Source organism: Oncorhynchus gorbuscha, linkage group LG14 (assembly GCF_021184085.1).
Source record: "Oncorhynchus gorbuscha isolate QuinsamMale2020 ecotype Even-year linkage group LG14, OgorEven_v1.0, whole genome shotgun sequence".
Classification (NCBI taxonomy): Eukaryota; Metazoa; Chordata; class Actinopteri; order Salmoniformes; family Salmonidae; genus Oncorhynchus; species Oncorhynchus gorbuscha.
This window is the reverse complement of record NC_060186.1, coordinates 32027383-32055150: the sequence shown is the minus strand read 5'-3', so window position 1 is coordinate 32055150 and position 27768 is coordinate 32027383. Positions and strand designations below refer to the sequence as shown.

Genomic DNA, 27768 nt, shown 5'->3' with positions numbered 1-27768 from the left:
CCAGAAGGACAACCATTTCTGCAGCACTCCACCAATCAGGTATTTATGATAGAGTGGTCAGACGAAAGCCACTTCTCAATTAAAGGCACATGACAGTCTTCTTGGAGTTTGCCATAAGGCACCTAAAGGACTCTCAGACCATGAGAAGCAAGAAACCAAGATTGAACTCTTTGGCCTGAATGCCAAGCGTCCTGTCTGGAGGAAACCTGGCACCATCCCTACGGTGAAGAATGGTGGTGGCAGCATCATGCTGTGGGGATGATGGCAGGGAGTGGGAGATTAGTCAGGATTGAGGGATAGGTGGACGGTAAAAACTACAGAGAGATCCTTGATGAAAACCTGCTCCAGAGCCCTCAGGACCTTAGACTGGGGCGAAGGTTCACCTTTCAATAGGACAACGACCTAAAGCACACAGCCAAGACAACGCAGAAGTTGGCGATGGAACAAGTCTGAATGTCTTTGAGTGGCTCAGCCAGAGCCCGGACTTGAACCCCATTAAACATGTCTGGAGAGACCTGAAAAGAGCTGTGCAGTGACGCTCCCCATCTATCCTGACAGCTTTTGTGGATCTGCAGAGACGAATGGGAGAAACACCCCAATACAGGTGTGCCAAGCTTGTAGCGTCATACCCAAGAAGACTCGAGGCTGTAATCACTGCCATAGGTGCTTCAACAAAGTACTGAGTATATAGGGTCAGGGCCATAGTGTCTCCCAACCCCCCGTCTCAGCCTCCAGTATCTATGGTGCTGTAGTCTATTTGCCGGGGGGCTAGGTTCAGTCTTATCTGGTGTTATTCTCCTGTCTTATCCGGTGTCCTGTGTGAATTTTAAGTATACTCCTTCTAATTTTCTCTCTCTCCCTTTCTTCCTCCATTCCGGAGGACCTGAGCCCTAGGACCATGCCTCAGGACTACCTGGTCTGATGACTCCTTGCTGTCCCCAGTCCACGTGGTTGTGCTGCTGCTCCAGTTTCAACTCTTCTGCCTGAGGATATGGGGGGGACTGGCCTGCCCTCAGAGCCTGGTTCCGCTCTAGATTTCTTCCTTGGTTCCTGCTTTTCTAGGGAGTTTTTACTAGCCACCGTGCTTCTACATCTGCATTGCTTGCTGTTTGGGGTTTTAGGCTGGGTTTCTGTATAGCACTTTGTGACATCTACTGATGTGAAAAGGGCTTTATAAATACATTTAATTGATTGATTTGTTGAATACTTATGTAAATGTAATATTTCAGCATTTTTAATTTGTGTGCAAACATTTCTATAAACCTGTTTTTTCTTTGTCATTATCGGGAATTGTGTGTAGATTGATGAGGCAATAAAATAAATATATATATTTTTTTAGAATAAGGCTTTAATGTAACATAATGTGGAACAGTCCAGGGGTCTGAATATTTTCCGAATGCACTGTATAGTCCAATGTTTGTAGCACAATTAAAGTTGCATAAATAACTCTAAATTAAGCATATAGTTTATTTGTTAACGGCTCAAGACAGAATAGCCGCATGTGCGCATTCCCTCATCGTTTTGGAGAAATATTTATTTTATTCAGCTTTGTTCAATTGTATTCTACATACTATAAAATAATGACGCAGAATAATAAGCAAACCTTATCTGCTAAATAACTGCTAAATAAACAAGTGTAGCATACAGCCATATGGCATAGTCAGATCAGGACCCAACAAAAGGACAACTCTGAGTATGCTATTCTGTTCTTCTGAAATAGACTACACTTTCTTCTTACCTGTCTAAAATAAATAAAGGCTACATTACATGGATTTATTAGACTTTTAAAAATGTATATTTTCCAAAGGTCTGCCTCAGTAGCTTGTAGGCTATGTGTGGAAGCCAGTAAATGCTAAATGTATTTATGTTAATTAATGTCAGTTATTTTCTTGACAATCACCGGCTGACAAAATGTCATGACTGCCACAGCCCGAGGTAGCCCTATCTGCATTACCAGTAGTGGGTTAGGCTAAATAAATGCAACACACTAGAGATAATTAAAAGAATAATGATAAAGGAACCGAAATAGGCTGGATAGAGCATGCCCAGAGCTCATGGTTAAGTGGTAGCAGAGCAAAATTGGAGCTGGAGAGTGGGCCAACACTCCAAACTTTTTAAAATCCTCTCAGCGCTCCAGCCAAATTACGCATGCGCGCCTCCTCGATCTACTCTGCTCACATGCACTGGTGTTGTATAACAAAAATATTATTCTTGTCTCCATTCATTTAAAAGGATGTAGAATTGCATGAAATGTGTTTATAAAATAATATTTCTTCTTGGATCCCCAAATACGATGATAGATTCATGCAATGCCTTTATTACACTGAACAAAAATATAAACGCAACATGCACCGATTTCGAAGGTTTTACAGTTCATATAAGGTAATCAGTCAATTGAGATCACTTTATTAGGCCCTAATCTATAGATTCACATGACTGGGAATACAGATATGCATCTGTTGGTCGCACATACCTTAAAACAATAAGTTTTAAGCGTGGATCAGAAAAACAGTCCGTATCTATTGTGACCACCATTTGCCTCATGCAGCATGAGATATCTCCTTCACATAGAGTTTATCAGTGTGTTAATTGTGGCCTGTGAAATGTTGCCCCACTCCACTTCGATGGTTGTGCAAAGTTGCTGGATATTGGCAGGAACTGGAACACACCGTCGTACACATCGATCCAGAGCATCCCAAACATGCTCAATGGGTGACATGTCTGGTGAGCATGCAGGCCATGGAAGAACTAGGACATTTACAGCTTCCAGAAATTGTGTACAGATCCTTATGACATGGGGCTGTGCATTATCATGCTGAAACATGAGATGATGGCGGCAGATGAATGGTACGACAATTGGACTCAGGATCTCATCACGGTATCTCTGTGTTTTTCACATTCCCATCGATAAAATGCAATGGTTTTTGTCTGTAGCTTTTGCCTGCCCCACCATAACCCCACTGCCACCATTGGGCACTCTATTCACATCGTTGACATCAGCAGACTGCTCACCCACACGACGCCATTTGCCATCTGCCTGGTACAGTTGAAACTGGGATTCATCTGTGAAGAGCACACTTCTCCAGCGTGCCAGTGACCATCGAAGGTAAGCATTTGCCCACTGAAGTCGGTTAAGACACAAAAATGCAGTCAGATCTAGACCTTGGTGAGAATGATAAACACAGATGTGCTTCCCTGAAACGGTTTCTCACAGTTTGTGCAGAATTTATCAGCTTTCCGGGTGGCTGGTCTCAGACGATCCCGCAAGTGAAGAAGCCCGATGTGGAGGGCCTGGGCTGGCTCTGCGATTATGAGGCTGGTTGGGCGTACTTCCAAATTCTCTAAAACGATGTTGGAGGTGGCTTATGGTAGAGCATTGCACATTCAATTATCTGGCATCAGCTCTGGTGGACATTCCTGCAGTCGACATGCCAATTACACACTCCCTCAAAACTTGAAACATCTGTGGCGTTGTGTGACAAAACTGCACATTTTAAAGTGGCCTTTTATTGTCCCCAGCACAAGGTGTGTAATGATCATGCCGTTTAATCAGCTTCTTGATACGCCACACCTGTCAGGTTGATGTATTATCTTGGCAAAGGAGAAATGCTCACTAACAGGGATGTGCACAAAATTAGAGAATTAAGCTTTTTCTGCATATGAAATATGTCTGGGATCGTTTATTTCAGCTCATGAAACATTTGACCAACAATTGACATGTTTCTTTTATATTTTTTGTTCAGTGTACAAAGGAGATCTTTCACCCTACCCTTGTCCTCTGCGGTCTGAGAACACACAACCTTCTGGCCCGCAGCCCTACGCAAAAAAAATTGCTACGTTGCCATGTAATGCTTGTAAGACAGAACAGTTTCTAAAAGTGCATATCTAAGGCTCTGGTCTGTCCTAGGAGTTAGGGTGTTCTCTGCTATCCACTATATGTTTTAATTATTATTGTTGGTGTAGGGCAGGGTCACTTGTTTGTTTTTTCAAGCGTTCAGGGAGGGTCAGGTAAAAAAATATAATTATTGAAGGGAAGGCCATCCATTTTTATTCAAAAGAGATCCAATTTCCTCAAGGTATCCCTCATTAAAAGTATTTGTATTACATTTTTTAGAACTCAGAGTCTCAACTTACTGATGAAAGTTAGAATGGTAGAATAGACAAGGTGTAATTTTTCTCATTATGTCAGTCACTGACAGTCACTCAATGAATTTACTGAGAAAAATGTCAGCTAATAATTTTTGGGTGGTAAAGTTAGTCGAGCCAGGTATCTAGTAATCATTGGCTGAATACCAACCGAGCATGCAGAGCAGGTGCCCAGGGGCCCCCATTGATTTTGTCAGTCACTCCCATTCCGATTTCATTAACATGACATAAGTTTTGGCAAAATGTGTAGAATTGCAGGAAATTAACTTTAAAACTGCAAAGATGTATCACCACCCCATGGCAATATGTGTAATATTGCAGAAAGCTTAATTTAAAGGACCTACATATCATATTGTTGCATTGTAATTTCAGAAAATGTCCGACTCAGTTAATGTACAGAGCCACTCAAATTGATTGGAGTCACAAAAATTGACTGGGCCTGAGACGCACACAAACCGATTGTGACACAATCCTGGTGGGACCTCTACCCAAGAGCAACGGAAGGCACCAATACATCCTGGTTATTCTGGATTATGCCACCAGGTACCCGGAAGCCATTCCCCTGCGCACCAAGGGAATCGAGGGAATCGCACATGAGTTAGTCATGCTGTAGGCATCCCCAATGAGATAAACCGACCAGGGATCCCCGTTCATGTCACAAATCATGAAGGATCTATGCAAAGTAATGAAAATAACCCAGTTGCACACCACTGTCACAGACCGATATTTTTTTCTATATTTGCAAAAATGTGTGTAGTTTACTGAAAATGTTTTATTCAACTTATTTTAGAATAAGGCTGTAACTTTTAACAACATGTGGAAAAAGGGAAGGGGTCTGAATACTTTCCGAATGCACTGTATCCCACAGTCGACCCTAAATTGTGATCGACGTGCACAATTATTAACTTCAATTGTGCATTGATGTCAATGGTTCTAGTTCTAGATCTCAAATTCTAGTTTTAGTTCTCAAATTAAGATTCAGCCCTTTAATGCAATCTTGCGTCATACAGAAAAAGAAACGGTACTTTTGTGTGTGTTGTTCTACAGGTCATTGTGGGAAGACGTTTGCCATCTTGGAGAGGTATATCAGCGATGCGGTGCCAAAGACGAGCTGGCTGCTGGTGGTGGATGATGACACACTCATCAGGTAAAGCTGTCAGTATGTACACACACACACACACACAAAGATACGCACACACACACACACAGACACTAAGGCCGATGGTGTGTCTGAGTGATAGTTCCTCCAAAATGTGTGTCTTCACTTATGCCAAAACACCTGATGCAGTGAAAAACTGTCAAATAAAAAAAATGTAAGAACTCTTCAAGACTGCCTCCTGAGGGACCAGTCAGCAAACTGATTCTTTTTTATTTAGTGTGGAAGTTACCAGATGTAGAGAGCAGTGGAGTCTAAATTTAAGTGGGGGGTTTTGATGAGGAATATCCTACCGGTTGTACGTGTCTGTGTATGTGTGTGTATTGTGTGAGTATTGTGTGATGAGAGAGAATATATGTGTGTGTGTGCATGCGTGAATGGTGCATGCATGCACACGTGTTTGTTTGTACATGCATGTGTACCTGATGAGTGTGAGTGTATGCCCTCCCCAGCCTGCCCAGACTGCAGATGCTGTTGAGCTGTTACAACCCCTCTGAACCGGTGTGTCTAGGGGAGAGGTACGGCTACGGGCTGGGCCAGGGAGGCTACAGCTACATCACCGGAGGAGGGGGGTGAGTCACTTACAGCTTCTACATCCCAAATGGCACCCCATTCCCTACATAGTGCAGTACTTTTGATGGCCCTGGTCAAAAATGCTGTATTAATCCTCTAGTGAATAGGGTGCCTTTTGGGACTCAGCTAGCATCTCTGACACAGACATTTTGGATGCAGAATTTTATGTTAATTGAAACAGAACCCATCTTTATAGAGCATTGGTTCTCAACTACGATCCTCGAGGACCCCCAACTAGAGGTTTTCACGATTCCAACAGACCCAGAATTCCGAGACCTGTCCAGGGACCCAAGCGGATCCAAGTCCTAAATTCTTTCTTTTGTCTCGGATCTGGGTCAGATCTGATGTGACCGTCACATGTCTCTTCTATGTGCAACTAAAATAGATTTGCCGACTGGGCCTGATTGGACCTGTGAAGTGATGAGAACTGCGCAAGCTTGTCTGTGTCAGCTAACTGCAACTCAATAAAACGTATAGCTTATGTCCAACTGAAATTGGTCCCGGACGCTCACCTCACGTGCGCCTGCTGCTGAGGAGAGCGAGAGTAAGAGGAGCCTTGGCCTATAGGCTACTCTTGATTGCGCAGATGGAGGCCTTTTTTTAATTAGGTCAAATGGAAGTTAGAATAGAAAGATTATAGTGAAAAGAAATTGACAAGGGGAATCGCAACAAAGCATCCTTCACTCATGCTGCCAAACATACCCTCGTAAAACTGACCATCCTACCCATCCTTGACTCTGGCGATGTCATTTACAAAATAGCCTCCAACACTCTACTCAACAAACTGGATGCAGTCTATCACAGTGCCATCCGTTTTGTCATCAAAGCCCCATATACTACCCACAACTGTGACCTGTATGCCCTCGTTGGCTGGGCCTCGCTTCATATTCGTCGCCAAACCCAATGGCTCCAGGTCATCTACAAGTCTCTGCTAGGTAAAGCCCCACCTTATCTCAGCTCACTAGTCACCATTGCAGCATCCGTAGCACGCGCTCCAGCAGGCATAGATTGGGGCAAAAAAGTATTTAGTCTGCCACCAATTGTGCAAGTTCTCCCACTTAAAAAGATGAGTGAGGCCTGTAATTTTCATCATAGGTACACTTCACCTATGACAGACAATCACATTGTAGGATTTTTTAATGAATTTATTTGCAAATTATGGTGGAAAATATGTATTTGGTCAATAACAAAAGTTTATCTCAATACTTTGTTATATACCCTTTATTGGCAATGACAGAGGTCAAAGTCTTCACAAGTACTTATTTTCCACCATAATTAGCAAATAAATTCATTAAAAATCCTACAATGTGATAAGGTCTAAGGTTAACACAGGCTTAGGAAATCTTACACAGGGCATTCGGAAAGTACTCAGACCTCTCGACATATTTTGTTACGCCTCCCTACCACTGAGGAAGTACAGTTCCCGCTCAGCCCAGTCAAAACTGTTCGCTGCTCTGGCCCCCCAATGGTGGAACAAACTCCCTCACGACGCCAGGACAGCGGAGTCAATCACCACCTTCCGGAGACACCTGAAACCCCACCTCTTTAAGGAATACCTAGGATAGGATAAGTAATCCTTCTCACCCCCCCTTTAAGATTTAGATGCACTATTGTAAAGTGACTGTTCTACTGGATGTCATAAGGTGAATGCACCAATTTGTAAGTCGCTCTGGATAAGAGCGTCTGCTAAATGACTTAAATGTAAATGTAAATGTAAATGTTACAGCCTTATTCTAAAATGGATTACATTTTTAAAAATCCTCATCAACATATACACAATACCCCATAACAAAGCAAAAAATGTTTTGTAGATTTAAAAAAATTCAAATTTAGAAGTATTCAGATCCTTTGCTATTTCGAGCACAGGTGCGTCCTGTTTCCATTGATCATCCTTAAGATGTTTCGACAACTTGATTGGAGTCCACCTGTGGTAAATTCAATTGATTGGACATGATTTGGAAACGCACATAGGTCCCACAGTTGACAGTACATGTCAGAGCAAAAACCAAGTCATGTTTGGTGCCCTGGGGAAGAATACTAAACATTTCTGCAGCATGGAAGGTTCCCCAAGAACGCCGTGGCCTACATCATTCTTAAATGGAAAAAGTTTGGACTCTTCCTGGGGCGGCAGGTAGCCAGCCTAGTGGTTAGAGCATTGGGCCAGTAACCGAAAGGTTGCTAGATCGAATCCCCGAGCTGAAAAGGTAAAAATCTGTCGTTCTGCCCCTGAATAAGGCAGTTAACCCACTGTTCCTAGGCTGTCACTGTAAATAAGAATGTGTTCTTAACTGACTTGCCGAGTTAAATAAAAAAAAGTTGAACGGTGTTTCCTTCAACACATTGGTGTGGCTGGCGGGTGGGTGTTAAGAAGCGCTGTTTGGCAATTCATGTTTTAGAGGACGCATGACTCGACCTTCGCCTCCCGAGCCCGTTGGGGAGTTGCAGCGAGGAGACAAGATCACAATTGGGGAGAAAAGGGGGCTAAAACAATTGAAGTAAATAAAAAACGAAAACTTTTGGGACGGTTTTGTGTGGTATGGCTATTATTAGGCTATAACCCTACTGCAGGCCTATGACATGAAGAAAGTGGGCACCGGCGCTCCAACTGTCAGTTGAACTTGAGGTGAGGAAGACTGTTTCAGGCCTACCCGAGTTACTCCTGTAATCTAACAACATAATGCTGATCTTTATGCAAAAATATTCTGGTAGAAAATGTTTCAAAATAGCCTCCTTCTATATGCCAATATCTGTATAGCAGTAGTAGCCTATTTCACAAGGATAAAGAAATGCATGTTGGAAACATGGCCCTGGCATATCTCTATCTTTCTCTGTCTCTAGGGCTAAGCTTCTCTTCCTTCATATTTGAACATTTTTATATCATACAGTATAACTATAGGTCTATATGCTTGCAATACCTTGATGCATTTCCGCTCAAATCTCTTACAGCTGAAACGTGAGGTGGACAATTGTTGTTTTAGGAAAGTATAAAACAATAAAACAATAGGCTATAAAGTTTTTAATATGCTACACATCGAAACACAACAAATCTTTATTTTTATAGACAGTTTTTAAGCACACATAAACTGTCGATCATTTGGCCAATATTGCTTGTTTATTGATGGCTCTGGCATTCGAAGGTCTCTTTTGATTTCTACTCTCGGATCTGAACGGGTCTCTCTGTCCTCGGGTCCATTTCGGGAACAGGTCTCCGTTTCTTTTTTTTTTCATTTATGCATATCGGGTCGAGTGGGAAAGCCACGGATCCATTTCGGAACGGGTCCAACTTTTTTGGACCCATGAAGACCTCTACCCCAACAGTGCATGTTTTTATTGTATCCCCAGACAAGCACACCTGATTCAACTTGTCAATTAATCATCAAGCCTTCAATGAGTTTGTCCAGGGCTACAACAAAAATGTGTGCTTTTGGTGGTACTCGAGGACCGGAGTTGGGAACCACTGTTTTAGAGGAAGTGTAGTAGTGGTAGAGTTGGTGTTGAACTGTGTATACACTGCAGGAGGAACTATATTTAGAACAAATCCATTAGCAATCTCTCAAAAACCCGTGTTTGCAGTTTTCTCTACAGCTACTTATCTTCAATTACTTGTATTTTTTCTGAATGGCCTGTGCCTTGTTTCTCTGTAATGAGTTTCTGGTGTAATTTTGCATTCTCACTTCAAATCATTGCCATGGATTTGACTGGATTATTAGAGCAAAATATAACAACAATATAATAGAATATACGACCGACATAAATGTAGTCAAATTGGCCAATTGCAACCACGATTGGCCACCTAGATCATCTCGTTAAAGTTTAAAAATCGTATGTTTGACACCCCTGCGTTAAACCATCAATATGCGCTAAAATCACCCTACAGCTGATATCAGTTGCAACCATCATCCGCCACCAACTTACCAAACTTACTGTTTGTCCCTCAAGACACCGTTGCCAGTACACTTCCTCAAAATAGTCTGAATTTGCCGATGTCTTAGTTGCGCAATTTTACATCTAACTAAGATGTTTGGGGCAGTATTTCTCAAGTGAAATTAGCATGAAAACAAGTCGTCTCTCGCTGAATGACAAACACTTAATTGAAGAATCCTTACGGTTGACCGATCACAGACGAAGGGGCGTAGACTTTAGCTACCAAAGTTCAGCTTGCCTCAAGAAAAATAATTGTGTCCACGAACAGCCAAAAAAATACCTTGGCTAAGACCAATATGAACAAAAACGTTTGTCATAAATTTAGTCATAATGTATGCACCGTTTCGGATGGGAAGCCTGGTTTCCGGATGTCTCTTTTATCTTTAATGCAACCAACATTTTTCAAGATGATTTTGCCCTCTGGTGGGTAGCATCATCGGAACTTGCAATTTTAAGGGTGATTTATCGATTTGACAATCGTTCTGTAACACTGAAATAAAGTATTTAATGTCCTTGTTTACCACGGAAAATCTACTATGGCAATGTAGCCTACCCTTTCCAATTTATGTAAACCATTAATGATTTTACTTGTCTGAATCGAAAATGCCCATTACTTATCAAGAGTGGAAAAGGAAATATTCCTGAGCTGTAGGCTACATATTTGATATTTGAAACAAAATTGTGATTGTGTCGTATTTTGAATCAAATAATATTGTATTCTTATATTGTGAGGATAGTGGAGATTATTTATTTTAAGCTATTTGTAGAACAACTTGATAAAACTCAATAGTGAACCTTTATTTTACATTTACATTTAAGTCATTTATAATGTCATACAGGGCTACTATACAAAATAGTCATTATTGTAGTCTACTTTATTGAAGAAACAATGTCTGAATTGGAAGGAAATGTGGTAGGATGAGTAATTTGTTATTATTTGGAAGTTGTTATCCAAAGAAACAGATGCCAAGTGTTTCATTTTATGATATTTGTATTGTCTATCACACACATCAATATCACTTTCATTTACAATGTGGTCGGCTAATTAATAAAAAATTGGATTTCAAAAACGTTATTTTCGCAAAGTTATAATCGTCGTAATGGCATTTCCAGTCTGATCATTTTATTTCAGTTGTAATATGTCACATTCTTCCGTTCATCTTTTTCATATTGCGATGTCCTTGTTCCTAATAGGATGATTTTTCATTGGGGCGGGAAGTGAAGGCAGACTGACCATTTCCCATGTAATTTTCACTGTCTAGTATCAAGCTTGTTTGACACCATAACAGCGTCAGATCAGCAGGTGTAGTAGTTTATTGCAGAGTTCTTTTTTTTCATTGCAACCAGAGTTGTTTTAGCTCGGAGCTCCTTGTAGTCTCCCGTTTTAGTAGCGTGTTAAGAAATCCAGTGGCAACTTGCAGGTAACCCGCAGGTTCCGAATCTTCGTTGCAATCAGGCCATTCATTCTTATTTGTGGGATGTGTGTGTACAGTACATGTGAAATTAACCAGACTGCTCTGCTAAGGGTCGCTCTTTACTGGACATTTTGAACACAAACTTTTAAAGTCCTACTCCAGTCTATTTTACATCTCATTTATCACCTGATTTACTCAGTAGGTGGTCCAGTTGTCCTCTGACATGGCAAAAATGGGGGGTGGGCGTCTCTTCTGTTCTCTATTGCTCCTCTATTGTTCCTCAAGCAAGGGGGGAAGCCAATGACAGAGGGCACCATCAGATCAATTCCTTTAATGGCCTACTCCAACTCCACTATTTTGCTCAAAACATATTTGTTTACCCTTAACTGTGTGTACATTGCTGTATTCATACGTGGGATAATGTTTTTTAACAGGTTCAATCCACCTTGTTTTCTCTGAACTGTGTTGGTCAGAGTAGTAATGTTGACGTGTGCCGTTAATAATAATAATAATAATAATAATAATGTATTGGATTGTCCACTTAGGGGCTCAACCATTTTCTGTGCCAGAATGCTCACCAAGCTAATGTGTGTTGGGGTGTGTGTTGTGTCCTGTCAGGATGGTGTTCAGTAGGGCCGCGGTGGTGAGGCTCCTGGCCAGTGACTGCAAGTGTTACCGTGATGACGCCCCTGATGACATGGTGCTGGGGATGTGTCTCAACGCTCTGGGGCTCCCTGTCACACATAGCTCCCTCTTCCACCAGGTAAAACACTGACCTTACCCATTACCCTTATGCCAGGAACCCACAGTTTTATTTTATTGACACGATTCATGCTTCACATACTATTTTCATGATCATTATTGTCGTACACGAAAAATGGGAGCTCCAGAGTCGCTCAGTGTCGCAAGGACAACAATAGCTGATTTACTGCACTTGTGATCTCCCGACAACAACAAATTGTCCCAAACAAAAGTCTAGCATGTCAGAATGTTCTGTCATAGCTCTATACTGTTCGTACTGTCTGAACACTGCAACGAAGAAGATTCCACGCCAATAGGAACGCTGCACACTGGCATGCACTGTAGAAAATATGAAGCAATTGGTTCATCTTTATACACAACATGTTATCTAAGATTTTCTATACCCAAATGACAAGTATTATGGAGTGAAAATATCCAAATCCAATTTTGTTAACCACATTGAAGGCATGCTCGACCACAGATTATGGCATATTTGACAAATAAGCACTTTCTGCTATCTGCTATTTTTTCTGAAAAATTCAAATCAAAGCAGATAGAACTTAATTTATACAAGTGAGAACACCCTTCAGATAGCAAATCCTTAATATGTATTAGCTGTTATGTCGTACATCCACTGCACGACATAACAACGTTTGGATGATCAAAAACGCACCGAGGGAGACAGCCATTACCTTATACCTTTTTTGATCCATTATCCTTACCTCATACCAACTACCCTAACCCATTACCTTTATCTAATAAGTTACTTAAGACCTAATACTGTTTACCCATTATTCTAACCTGATAATACCAACATTTCACAGTTCAACATTGATTGTTGTAGCAAGGCCTTGGTAACGAAGATACCAGTCTTTGAAATTCTCTCTGATTTAATAGCCCTGTTTATGAAATTATCTCTGATTGTACCAGTGTATTTAATAGCCCTGTTTATGAGTAGTACGACAGTCTGGAGTGCGGTGTCCAGTGGCTTCACTACATTCCTACAGAAATATTGTACTTTTTACTCAATACATTTTTCCTGACAACCCAAAGTACCCGTTACATTTTGAGTGCTTAGCAGAACAGGAAAATTGTGAAATTCACGCACTTATCAAGAGAACACATGGTGAAATGATTTATACTTTTACTTTTATTTTTTATGCTTAAGTATATTTATAACAAAATACTTTTAGACTTTTACTCAAGTAGTATTTATTGGGTGACTTTTACTTTTACTTGAGTAACTTTCTATTAAGTTATCTATATTTTTACTCAAGTATGACAATTGTGTACTTTTTACACCACTGGTAAGCAGTCTATGGACAAAATGAAAGAGCAATCCATGGTTTGGTTTTGTCTCCAAATGCAAACTTTTTAGCATTTGTGACACAACCAATGCAAGTCAATAACCTCGATATTAACTTTTAAATAATTGTTCTGTCCCTCCAGGCACGACCTGAAGACTACTCCAGAGACTTCCTAGCCCACCAGGTGCCCATTTCTTTCCACAAACACTGGAACATCGACCCCGTCGCCGTCTTCAACAGGTGGCTAAAAGATGAGTCGGTGTCAACAAGCCCACACGGACTAAACAAGAGCACCAAGGAAGAGTTATAGTCACTCAGACACTGTGTGTGTGTGTGTGTGTGTGTGTGTGTGTGTGTGTGTGTGTGTGTGTGTGTGTGTGTGTGTGTGTGTGTGTGTGTGTGTGTGTGTGTGTGTGTGTGTGTGTGTGTGTGTGTGTGTGTGTGGTCATGGACAAACATATTGTCAGCATGTTTCCTCCATCGGTGTAAATGTTTTCTATATTGTGAATCTTGCGGAGATATGATTTGGAAGGTTCATGCAAGCCTGTCCCTGACTGTGTATATGGGAACTTATTCATGACTGAGGCCAGGATTCAATCCAAGGTGCGTTAGAGCATCACAATATAATGGACATTCGAAGGTAAATGATGCTTGAGTCGACATGCTAGCATTGACCATGAATGCGATCTCGGCCAACCCCGGGGAAAACGTCTTTGGAAGACCTATTGTCGGCTGTTTAACGCTCAGCTATACGTATTGAATCCCGGCCACAGTTTCAATTGATTTACATGTTGAGGCTGTCAGTGTGTGTTCAGATCTTGTCTGTGTATATTTATATGATATAATCTATTCCTTGCCAAGTTGAACAATGAAAAAGTGTTTTTTTTCTCAAGGACATATCTCAACATTATTACTACATGCTGTACAATGTGTACTATTTTGATATCAAAGTGTTATTACTTAAAAATATATGTTTGCGCTGTCTTATTGGAGTTTTATTTCTGGCATTTGGTTTCAGGATTAATTAATGACTATTAATTGTGAATGTAAATAATAGGTGCTATGAAAACGTGTGTGTGTTTTCATTGCCCCTATTATCACACACACCAAATACTGTTGAATGCAATTTCAAATAGAAGCTATGAGAAATGACTCAAGATGTTTGGTTTATTATTGCTTTGATATGATACCTGTAAAAGCAAAGGGCCTTGCACTGTGCTTGGGGGGGGGACCCATACTAACTTTCCTCACATTACTTCATAACTTCATGAGTGATCGGTTTGAACTTGTGTAACTTTATTTATGGAATACTTATCACAGGCCCAGCATGGGGAAACGGATGTGAATAATACAACAATACGACATGTTAAAAATAACCCTTTACATCAGGGGTGTCAAACTCCTTCCATGGAGGGCCTAGTGTCTGCAGATGTTTGTTTCTTTCCTTTCAATTAAGCCCTAGACAACCAGATGTGGGGAGTTTCTTACTATTTGATGACCTTAATTCATCAATCAAGTGCAAAGGAGGAGCAGAAACCCGTAGACACTCGGCCCTCCATAGAATGAGCGTCCTCTTCGGTCTTCTGTTTCCCTATTTATCAGAGTAGTCTGGGATACTTATGAATAAATTAACGTGGTGAAACTCGCTAAATGCACTTCAATGAATTATATTGTCTTTTAGTTGCATTCTGTTGGACAGTTTTACTAAAGCAGCTTAAAGGGATAGTTTTCTCATTACTCTAAATTCATTATACCTTGTCATAGTCGGGCTCTAATCAATCAGTATCGTGGAAGTTCAGTGTTACAGCGTTAGGTAACGTTCCCGTGTTAGCAGAGAATATATGTCGGCTCAATTGCCAAAGCAGCAGCTACTCTTCCTGGGGTCGAGCAACATGAAGGCAGTTTATACAATTTTAAAAACATTAAAATACATTCACAGATTTCACAACACACTGTGTGCCCTCAGGACCCTACTCCACCACTACCACATATCTACAGTACTAAATCCATGTGTATGTATAGTGCGTATGTTATCGTGTGCGTGCGTGTGTGTTGGTGCCAATGTTTGTGTTGCTTCACAGTCCCCGCTGTTCCATAATGTGTTTATTTTTTAATCTGTTTTTTAAATCAAATTTTACTGCTTGTGTCAGTTACTTGATTTGGAATAGAGTTCCATGTAGTCATGGCTCTAGGTAGCTCCCATAGTCTGTTCTGGACTTGGGGACTGTGAAGAGACCTCTTGTGGCATGTCATGTGGGGTATGCATGGGTGCCTGAGCTGTGTGCCAGTAGTTTAGACAGAAGTTGTGATGAAGTCAATCTCTCCTCCACTTTCAGACAGGAGAGATTGACATGCATATTATTAATATGTACATCCAAGAGCCAACCGTGCTGCCCTGTTCTGAGCCATTTACACTTTTCCAAAGTCCTTTTTTGTGGCACCTGACAACACGACTGAACAGTAGTCAAGGTGCAACAAAACTAGGGCCTGTAGGCCCTGCCTTGTTGATAGTGTTGTTAAGTAGGCAGAGCATCACTTTACTCCATTTCCACATTATTTATTACAAGTTTTAGTTGAGGTTTTGGGTTTAGTGAGTTATGTTCCAAATATAATGCTTTTAGTTTTAGAAATATTTAGGGCTAACTTATGCCTTACACCCACTCTGAAACTAACTGCAGCTCTTTGAGTGTTGCAGTCATTTCTTTCGCTATAGTAGCTGACGTGTAATAGTGTTAAGTTATTCACGTACATGGACACTCTGGCTTTACTCAAAGTCAGTGGCATGTCGTTAGTAAAAATTTTAAAAAGCAAGGGGCCTAAACAGCTGCCCTGGGGAATTCCTGATTCTACCTGGATTATATTTGAAAGCATTCCATTAAAGAACACCCTCTGTGTTCTGTTAGACAAGTAACTCTTTATCCACATTATACAGGGGGTGTAAAGCCATAACATACGTTTTTCCAGTAGCAGACTATGATCGATAATGTCAAAAGCTGCACTGAAGTCTAACAAGACATCCCCCTCAATCATTTTATCATCAATTTCTCTCAGCCAATCATCAGTCATTTGTGTAAGTCCTGTGCATGTTGAGCGTCCTTCTTATTTCACCTTTATTTAACCAGGTAGGCTAGTTGAAAACAAGTTCTCATTTACAACTGCGACCTGGCCAAGATAAAGCAAAGCAGTGCAAACAACAACACAGAGTTACACATAGAATAAACAAACAGTCAATAATACAATAGAAAAAGTCTATATACAGTGTGTGCAAATGAGGTAGGATAAGGGAGGTGAGGCAATAAATAGGCCATAGTGGCAAAATAAGAACAATATAGCAATTAAACACTTGAGTGATAGATGTGCAGAAAATGAGTGTGCAAGTAGAGATATGGGCTATGTACAGGTGCAGTGATCTGTGAGCTGCTCTGACCGCTGGTGCTTGAAGGTAGTGAAGGAGATTTGAGTCTCCAGCTTCAGTGATTTTTGCAGTTCGTTCCAGACATTGACAGCAGAGAACTGGTAGGAGAGGCTGCCAAAGGAGGCTTTGGGGGTGACCAGTGAGATATACCTGCTGGAGTGTGTGCTATGGGTGGGTGCTGCTATGGTGAGCAGTGAGCTGAGATAAGGCGGGGCTTTACCTAGCAGAGACTTATCGATGACCTGGAGTCAGTGGGTTTGGCATGACTATGAAGCGAGGGCCAGCCAATGAGCGTGTACAGGTCGCAGTGGTGGGTTGTATATAGGGCTTTGGTGACAAAACGGATGGCACTATGATAGATTGCATCCAGTTTATTGAGTAGAGTGTTGGAGGCTATTTTGTAAATGACATTGCCGAAGTCAAGGATGGGTAGGATGGTCAGTTTTACGATGGTATGTTTGGCAGCATGAGTGAAGGATGCTTTATTGCGAAATATGAAGCCGATTCTAGATTTATTTTTGAATTGGAGATGCTTTATGTGAGTCTGGGAGGAGAGTTTACAGTCTAACCAGACACCTAGGTATTTGTAGTTGTCCACATATTCTAAGTCAGAAGCGTCCAGAGTAGTGATGCTAGCTGGGCAGGTGGGTGCAGGCAGTGAACGGTTGAAAAGCATGCATTTAGTTTTACTAACGCTTCATTGAATCAGATGGCTCATTCATCACAAAGCACACTGATATTGCAAACTACTTTAATGACTTTTTCATTGGCAAGATAAGCAAACTTCGGGATTACGTGCCAGCAACAAACGCTGACACTACACATCCAAGTATAATGGACCAAATAATGAAAGACAAGAAATTAAGAGGTGAAACAATTGTTGTCTATCAACAATGACAAGCCAATGGGGGTCAGACAATCTGGATGGAAAATTACAGTGGATAATAGCAGACAATATTGCCACTCCTATTTGCCATATCTTCAATTTATGACTACTAGAGAGCATTTCCCCTCAGGCCTGGAGGGAAGCTAAAGTCATTCCGCTACCTAAGAGTAGTAAAGCTCACTTTACTGGCTCAAATAGCCGACCAATCAGCCTGTTACAACCCTTAGGAAGCTTCTGGAAAAAATTGTGTTTGACCAGCTACAATGCTTTTTCACATAATTTCAGCATGCTTAAATAGGAATGCCTCATGCAAAAACTGTTGTACAGGAACAGATATAGCCAGACCTGCCTGCCCTTGACCAGCACAAAAACATCCTGTGGCATACTGCATTAGCATCGAATAGCCCCTGCGATATGCAACTTTTCAGGGCAGTTAGGAAAGATAAGGCTAGCTTTTTCAAACAGAAATATGCATCCTGTAGCAAACTCCAAAAAAGTTCCGGGACAATGTCCATGGAGAATAAGAGCACCTCCCAGCTGTCCACTGCACTGACGCTAGGAAACACTGTCACCACCGAGAAATCCACAATAATCGAGAATTTCAATAAGCATTTTTCTATCCACCAAGCTACCCCACCCTGGTCATCAGCCCTGCACACCCCATAGCTACTTGCCCAAACCTCCCCATTTCTCCCTCAACCAAATCCAGATAGCAGATGTTCTGAAAGAGCTGCTGAATCTGGACCCCTACAAATCAGCCAGGCTAGACAATCTGGACCCTATCTTTCTAAAATGATCCGCCAAAATTGTTGCAACCCCTATTTACCAGTCTGTTCAGCCTCCTCTTTCGTAACCATCCTGCCCTGCCTTTCTAAAGTCTTCAAAAGCCAAGTTAATAAACAGATCACTGACCATTTCGAAAACCACTATGCAATTCGGATTCCGTGCTGGTCACGGGTGCACCTCAGCCATGCTCAAGGTACAAACGATATCCTAACCATCATCGATAAAAGACTCTACTGTGCAGCCGTCTTCATCGACCTGGCCAAGGCTTTCGACTCTGTCAATCACCGTATTCTTATCGGCAGACTCAACAGCCTTGGTTTCTCAAATGACTGCCTCGCCTGGTTCACCAACTACTTCTCAGAGATCAGTGTGTCAAATCGGAGGGCCTGTTGTCCGGACCTCTGGCTATCTTTATGGGAGTGCCGCAGGGTTCAATTCTATATATATCAACGATTTCAGTCTTGCTGCTGGTGATTCCCTGATCCACCTCTACGCAGACGACACCATTCTGTATACATCTGGCCCTTTGGACACTTAACTAACCTCCAAATGAACTTCAATGTCATACAACACTCCTTCTGTGGCCTCCAACTGCTCTTAAACGCTAGTTTAACTAAATGCATGCTTTTCAACCGTTTGCCTCACTAATCTACTAATTAGTATCACTAATCTGAACAGTTCTGACTTAGAATACGTGGATTGTGGACAACTACAAATACCTAGGTGTCTGGCTAGACTGTAAACTCTCCTTTCAGACTCATATTAAACATTTTCAATCCAAAATTAAATCTAGAATCTGCTTTCTATACCACAACAAAGCCTCCTTCACTCATGCTGCCAAACTCTCCTACCGATCCTTGACTTCGGCGATGTCATTTACAAAATAGCCTCCAACACTCTACTCAGCAAGACTGCATCCAGTTATCACAGTGCCACCTGTTTTGTCACCTAAGCTCCATATACTACCCACCACAGCAACCTGTATGCTCTAATCGGCTGGCCCTTGCTTCATATTCGCCAGACCCACTGGCTTCAGGTCATCTATAAGTCTATGCTAGGTAAAGCTCCGCCTTATCTCATCTCACTGGTCATGACAGCACACGCTCCAGTAGGTATATTTCACTGGTCATTCCCAAAGCCAACACCTCCTTTGGCCACCTTCCAGTTCTCTGCTGCCAATGACTGGAACGAATTGCAAATATCGCTGAAGCTGGAGACTTCTATTTCCCTGACTAACTGATCGCTGCAGCTGTACATTGCTCATCTGTAAATAGCCCATCCAATCTACCTACCTCATCCCCATGTTGTTTTTATGTAGTTTTCTGATCTTTTGCACACCAGTATTTCTACTTGCACATAATCATCTGCACATCTATCGCTCCAGTATTAATTTGCTATATTATAATTACATGCTACTATGGCCTATTTATTACCTTACCTCACGCCATTTGCACACACTGTATATAGACATTCTTTTTTACCTAATGATTTTTTGACTGTACCCTTGTTTAATCCATGTGTACCTCTGTTTTTTTGTTTGTGTCGCACTGCTTTGCTTTATCTTGGCATGGTCGCAGTTGTAAATGAGAACTTGTTCTCAACTAGCCTACCTGGTTAAATAAAGGTGGAATTTTTTTTGACTTCATGGACCTTGTTTCTTAGGCTACATATGTTAATATGGGCTATTTTTAACACTTTTCTATGTTGCTTGATTGTTTTTAATGCTTTACTGGGAAGCTTATCAGAGGTAGACTTACTCATGTTTTTTATATTGGAGCTGATAGTGCAGGGTGAGCTGCATAAAGTTGTCTTCCTACTATTGCACAACGCCTCAGTGCTAACAGTGTAACTATGGTTTATAGGCTTGTGATTACTGCTTACAATAGCTGTAGGATAAACATATGTTTTAAGTGCAATTAGGGTACATAAATTAAATACCTTTTTTTGTGTTTACCAATGCACCTACGATCATGTACATTTGATGCAGCATTATGACGACGTGGGTCCTTCTGTAGCTCAGTTGGTAGAGCATGGCGCTTGTAACGCCAGGGTAGTGGGTTCGATCCCCGGGACCACCCATACGTAGAATGTATGCACACATGACTGCTTTGGATAAAAGCGTCTGCTAAATGGCATATATATTATACGACTCATTGTCACAATGGTAGGGATTAACTGAGCTGGTCTTGGATCATTTACCAGTCATTGTTTCAACTCAGCCTTGAAATGCATTGACAGAGTCCAGGAGCCAAGAGGATTTGGATAGACTCCGTCATTCATGTAGAGTATCTTCTATTTCCAGAAGGTGTAATAAATCAATAAAAGTGACTCCAGCAGAGCTAAAGTAGTCTTTTAGCCAGATGTGTAATGCCAGCAGTCTGCTGAATCTTTCATACCCGTGGCCGAACGATGATACTGGACCTGAAATTATTGCAGTTTTTTGGAGTCTTTTAATGCTAAAATCAGTTTTAAAAAATAATCATTCAAATGTTCTGAGCAAGCTCTCCTGATATCGTTTGACCCCGGGATCTGTGGTAGAACAGCTGGAAGCAGCCTGGTTATGTCCTGTACTCATGCTCCTGGGTAAGCACAGGGTTTTTGCCTTGGGGACCGAGATGTTTCTCACCATAGAGCTGCCTATGATGACAGCTGGTGATGTTGAATGGACCGGTCTCAGAGCTTCGAGGAACTTAACTCGAGGTAGAAGCCACTGGAGAGGGAGACAGAGCCGAGAATGAAGACGCAGGTACCTCCGGATCAGATCTTGATTGGGAAGCCACCAAGGACGAAGGTGCCGGAACCTCTGGATCCAGGGCGGCAAAGCTGTTTCTTGTCTGTGTCAGTTCCGGGCTCAACATCTCCAAGGAGACCCCCGTTGCAAGACGACCCCTCCTTCAACGTCCAGTGTGACGTACCTCCATGGCTGGTTGGTTGGGTCGAGATCAGCTCTGTTCTCCAGGGAAGGGGGAGATCCCTTCGGGGATGGAACCCTGCCTAGAGCCGACACGGCGACCAAACTTCCACCAGACCAGAGCGGCATCTGGCTACTGTGGTGGAAGAAAAAGTAGGTAGGCGTGGGTTCCCCAGTAGCTTATGTAGGTTTGCTACTTTCTTGCTAAGAGTAGCTACTTCACTCCTGTAGTCTTCCGCATGCAATCAGTTGCTACATTGAAAGTCAGCGTGGTCCACATTGTCCCGAAACAAAGCAAAGTAAATACAGCTCCTGCAATGCTGGAAACGTTTAATAGCGGCTCCTATTTGAGACCACCGTGCCAGCTAGGCTAGCTGTCCTTTCGCGTCTCTCCCCCTATATGGAATCTGGCAGGATCCCGGGACAGATAGAAGCGCTCACAGCAAGTTAGCTCAACAGAGCCGCAGGATCCAAAATAAAATTGATATTGCTCCTCGGCTTTCAACATCTGGGCATGGCATATGAATTTCAGAGATATAATACAAATTAAGATTGAGTTTCTTTAAGGATGAGAATGATATAGACATTTTACTTTCTTTTGAATCCATTCAAACATTTCCATCCTGTCAGCCCAGTGGATACTGTACAACACAATAACAACCCAGCAGGCAAAATGTAATTTTCTGGATGTAAATGCTTTTTGCGGTTTAATAGAATACAATTAGATTACAACTTGCTCTCTGTTATTACCAGGTAAATGCATTTTTCATGAAGAGATCAGGACGTCATGGGAAAGACATATTTGGTTTATCTGGTCAGTTAGCCAAATTACAACAAGATAAAGACTTTAAAGCTACAGTCTGCAATTGGTACATACAGTTGAAGTCGGAAGTTTACATACACCTAAGCAAAGTACATTTAAACTCAGCTTTTCACAATTCCTGACATTTAATCCTAGTAAAAATGCCATGTCTGGGGTCAGTTAGGATTACCACTTTATTTTAAGAATGTGAAATGTCAGAATGATAGTGGAGAGAATGATCTATTACATATTTATTTATTTCATCACATTCCCAGTGGGTCAAAAGTTTACAGACACTCAATTAGTATTTGGTAGCATTGCCTATAAATTGGGTACTGGGTCAAATGTTTCGGGTAGCCTTCCATTAGCTTCCCACAATAAGTTGCGTGAATTTTGGCCCATTTCTTCTGACAGAGCTGGTGTAACTGAGTCAGGTTTGCAGGCCTCCTTGCTCGCACACGCTTTTTCACACGCTTTTTCAGTTCTGCCCACAAATGTTCTATAGGATTGAGGTCAGGGCTTCGTGATGGCCGCTCCAATACCTTGAATTTTTGGTCCTTAAGCCATTTTGCCACAACTTTGGAAGAATGCTTGGGGTCATTGTCCAATTGGAAGATGCATTTGCAACCAAGCTTTAAAACCTCTTATGGATCCCTTCACGCGCCAATCCCTTTCGTGGGATCGATTTGACAACATCCAGTGAAATGGCAGCACGCCAAATTCAAACTACAGGAATATCAATATTCAACATTCACGAAAATATCTGTGTAATACATCAAAATAAAGCTTCACTTCTTGTTAATCCAGCCGCTGTGTCAGATTTCAAAAAGGCTTTACGGCGAAAGCAGGCCATGCAATTATCTGAGGCCCCGCATGCAAGCACATGAAAATAATTTTTCAACCAGGCAGGTGCGACACAAAAGTCAGAAATAGCCAAATAGCAATAAATGCCTTACCTTTGAAGATCTTCTTTTTGCAATCCCAAATGTCTCATTGACACAATGAATGGTCGTTTTGTTCGATAAATTCCTTCTTTATATCCCCAAAATGTCCATTTATTTATCGCGTTTGATTCAGAAATACACCGGTTCCAACTCGCCCGTATCTAATACGTTACCTGTAAAACTTGGTCCAAACATTTCAAACAACGTTCCTAATCCAACCTTGGGTATCCTAAAATGTAAATAATCGATAAAATTGAAGACTGAATAAACTGTTTCTAATACTGGAAAAAAACTATGTGAAGCCTGTTCCTGATTCGTGCACCAAAATAGTAAGGACCTTCAGAGTGACACATGGAATGAATAGCCCTACTTCTTCAATTCTCAAAATATAAATATTGTACAATTTCTAAAGGCTGTTATCATCTAGTGGAAGCCATAGGAACTGCAACCAGGTTCCTCATAAATAGGGCTTCCCATAGAAAACAATTGGGAAATCCTATGACCTCAATTTCGGTTTTCCCCTGGATGGTTTGTTCTCGGAGTTTCTCCCGCCAAATCAGTTCTGTTATACTCAGACATTATTTATTATTGTCTATCCAAATCTACCAATTATATGCATATTCTAGCTTCTGGACCTGAGTAACAGGCAGTTTACTTTGGGCACGCTTTTCATCCGGATGTCAAAATATTGCCCCCTAGCCTTGAGTTTTAACTTCCTGACTGATGTCTTGAGATATTGCTTCAATATATCCACATAATTTTCCTTCCTAATACAGCCATCTATTTTGTGAAGTGCACCAGTCCCTCCTGCAGCAAAGCACCCCCACAACATGATGCTGCCACCCCCGTGCTTCATCTTTGGAATAGTGTTCTACAGCTTGCAAGCTCCCCCTTTTTCCTCCAAACATATCGATGGTAATTATGGCCAAACAGTTCTATTTTTGTTTCATCAGACCAGAGGACATTTCTCCAAAAAGTACGATCTTTGTCCCCATGTGCAGTTGCGTAGTCTGCTTTTTTTGCCGGTTTTGGAGCAGTGGCTTCTTACTTGCTTCAGGTTATGTCAATATAGGACTCGTTTTACTGTGGATATAGATACTGTTGTACCTGTTCCCTCCACCATCTTTATAAGATCCTTTGCTGTTGTTCTGGGATTGATTTGCACTTTTCGCACCATACCTGCGCTGTATGACGGCTGCGTGGTCCCATGGTGTTTATACTTGCATACTCTATTCTTTGTACAGATGAACATGGTACTTTCAGGCATTTGGAAATTGCTCCCAAGGATGAACCAGACATGTGGAGGTCTACAATTCTTTTCTGAGGTCTTGGCAGATTTATTTTGATTTTCCCATGATGTCAAGCAAAACAGGTGCTGAGTTTGAAGGTAGGCCTTGAAATACATCCACAGGTATACCTCCAATTGACTCTAATTATGTCAATTAGCCTATCAGAGGCTTCTAAAGCCATGACATCATTTTATGGAATTTTCCAAGCTGGTTAAAGGCACAGTCAACTTAGTGTTTGTGAACTTCTGACCCACTGGAAATGTGATACAGTGAATTATAAGTGAAGTAATTGTTGTAAAAATTACTTGTGTCATGCACAAAGAAGAACTACACTTTGTTAACAAGAAATTTGTGGAGTGGTTGTAAAACTAGTTTTAACGACTCCAACCTAAGTGTATGTAAACTTCCGACTTAATCTGTACGTAGACGGACTCACAGGTCACTTTAATAATGTTTACATACTGTTTTACTAATTTCATATGTAAATAGTATATTCTATTGTATTCAATTCAATGCCTCTCCGACATTGCTCGTCCTAATATATATTTCTCAATTCCATTCTTTTACTTTTAGATTTGTGTGTATTTTGTGAATTGTTAGATATGAATGTGCTGTTGGAGCTAGGAACACAAGTGTTTGCCTACACCTGCAATAACATATGCTAAATATGTGTATGAGACCAATAAAATATGTTATTTGATTTGAATATATCATAGAATCATGTAGATGTAAATGTATCTGTAGAGTCTGATTGCAGAATGTAGGAAATAGTTGGAATGGCTTTGTCCTAGCAGGTGGAACTTAGACCCTGTGAACTGTCAGTGCTCTCTGAGTGGAGAGAGGTCGTGAAGGGGGTGCGATGGATCTGGAGCTGGAGCTGGATATGGGCCTGGAGCTGGAGATGGGCCTGGAGCTTGAGCTGGAACAGGGCCTGGAGTTGGTGCTGGGCCTGGACCTTTACCTGGAGGTTGGACTGAGGCTGGAGCTGGAGGTTGGGTTGAGGCTAGAGCTGGAGGTTGGGCTGAGGCTGGATTTTGGGCTGAGGCTGGAGGTTGGACTGAGGCTGAAGTTTGGGCTGAGGCTAGAGCTGGAGGTTGGGCAGCACCAGTACCTGTGTCTAATTCCCCGGAGGTTGGTAATATTGTATGCATGTCAAATCAAATCAAATTTATTTGTCACATACACACTGTTAGCAGATGTTAATGCGAGTGTAGCGAAATGCTTGTGCTTCTAGTTCCGACAATGCAGTAATAACCAACGAGTAATCTAACCTAACAATTACAAAACTACTACCTTATATACACACACAAGTGTAAAGGGATAAAGAATATGTTCATAAAGATAAATGAATGAGTGATGGTACAGAACAGCATAGGCAAGATGCAGTAGATGGTATCGAGTACAGTATATACATATGAGATTAATAATGTAGGGTATGTAAACATTATATTAAGTAGCATTGTTTAAAGTGGCTAGTGATATATTTTACAAAAATTTCCATCAATTCCCATTATTAAAGTGGCTGGAGTTGAGTCAGTGTGTTGGCAGCAGCCACTCAATGTTAGTGGTGGCTGTTTTAACAGTCTGATGGCCTTGAGAAAGAAGCTGTTTTTCAGTCTCTCGGTCCCAGCTTTGATGCACCTGTACTAACCTCGCCTTCTGGATGATAGCGGGGTGAAAAGGCAGTGGCTCGGGTGGTTGTTGTCCTTGATGATCTTTATGGCCTTCCTGTGACATCGGGTAGTGTAGGTGTCCTGGAGGGCAGGTAGTTTGCTCCCGGTGATGCGTTGTGCAGACCTCACTACCCTCTGGAGAACCTTATGATTGTGGGTGGAGCAGTTGCCGTACCAGGCGGTGAAGTTTGTGAGTGCTTCTGGTGACAAGCTTCTTTACAACGCTGTCTGTGTGGGTGGACCAATTCAGTTTGTCCGTGATGTGTACGCCAAGGAACTTCAAACTTGCTACCCTCTCCACTACTGTTCCATCGATGTGGACAGGGGGGTGCCAAAAATCTTGCTTGTTTGTAGGTGACCAAATACTTATTTTCCACAATAATTTGCAAATAAATTCATTAAAAATCCTACAATGTGAATTTCTGGATTTTTTTTCTCTCATTTTGTCTGTCATAGTTGAAGTGTACCTATGATGAAAATTACAGGCCTTTCTCATATTTTTAAGTGGGAGAACTTGCACAATTGGTGGCTGACTAAATACTTTTTTTGCCTCACTGTACCTTGTGTCTGAGCCGTTGAATTGCGACTCTACTTTGTCTCTTGACCCTTGGCTTGTTTGATTGCCTTTCGGAGGGAATAGCTACACTGTTTGTATTCGGTCATGTTTCCGGTCACCTTTCCCTGGTTAAAAGCAGTGGTTTGCGCTTTCAGTTTCACGCGAATGTTTTCATCATTGCTTTGGGAACAACATCATCAATGCACTTTCTAATGAACTCGCTCACCGAATCAACGTATTCATCAAAGTTGTTGTTGGACGCAATGCGGAACATATCCCAGTCCCGCGTGATCGAAGCAGTCTTGAAGCGTGGAATCAGATTGGTCGGACCAGCGTTGAACAGACCTGAGCACGGAGCGTCTTGTTTTAGTTTCTGTCTGTAGGCAGGGAGCAACAAAATGGAGTCGTGGCCAGCTTTTCCGAAAGGAGGGCGGGGGAGGGCTTTATATGTTGGTTGTAATTACATTAACAGAACTAGTGAACATTGGATAAGCAACACTGAGCTGCATTGGTTTGGGTGTGATGGATAGATGTAGTCACTATAAGCCCTACAATTAAAGTTGCCTGAAGCTGAATGGAAAGTGCTATGCCCTGACCCGTTACTCAGAAAATATTATTGTGTCTAATTTACATAACGTTGGTTAAGTTACTGGCTTGGACCAAAAACAAACACATTCTACACATTTATAAACTACCTTTCATTGCAACCATGGTGTTATTTTTTACTTAAGTGTAAACAGTATATCAAATAATGTGACAATGATCCACATTGTTGGGTTCTAGCTTGAAATATACTTGTTCATGTTATCATACGAGAACTTATTGATTACTTTACATGTATAATGAATGTATATGTTGGGGTCAATGGAGGGTGGATAAGAACTAGGTGTATGGAAAGGGGGATTGCAGAAAGTATACATTCTGTCAAAACATGGTATTGTTAACTCTCATGTATCCTATGGAGAGAGGCAAAGGGCAACAGTCTGGTTTCAGTCACTGATAAGTCAGAGATTAGGGAGGCGCAGTGGCGTCCCGTCATTCAGGGCACGTGTGGCTCTGAGCCCTACACTTTTAGCAGGGCTCTCCTGTTTTGCATGTTATTTTGGCATTAATACGTGTTGCATATCAGTTTGCAAACAATGTAAAAAAAATATATATTGAGTTATAAAGCTGCATACAAACATGGTCTCTTTTTTGTTTTATTGAATAAGGCAGCTCCAAAATGCAAATGGTTTCAGTCTAGC

The 27768-nt window shown here is 41.5% G+C and overlaps 1 protein-coding gene across 1 annotated transcript in view; it reads left to right on the top strand.

Moving 5' to 3' along the window:
* The window catches only part of LOC123994795 (beta-1,3-glucosyltransferase-like), a 119547-nt gene extending 104630 nt beyond the window's left edge, over positions 1 to 14917 (top strand). Inside the window, exons 12-15 of the mRNA XM_046297786.1 lie at positions 5194 to 5293; positions 5755 to 5874; positions 11833 to 11977; positions 13405 to 14917. Of these exons, the coding sequence (XP_046153742.1) occupies positions 5194 to 5293; positions 5755 to 5874; positions 11833 to 11977; positions 13405 to 13572 (533 nt within the window). The 3' untranslated portion in view covers positions 13573 to 14917. The remainder of the gene's footprint in view (positions 1 to 5193; positions 5294 to 5754; positions 5875 to 11832; positions 11978 to 13404) is intronic.
* The last annotated feature ends 12851 nt before the right edge of the window (positions 14918 to 27768 follow it).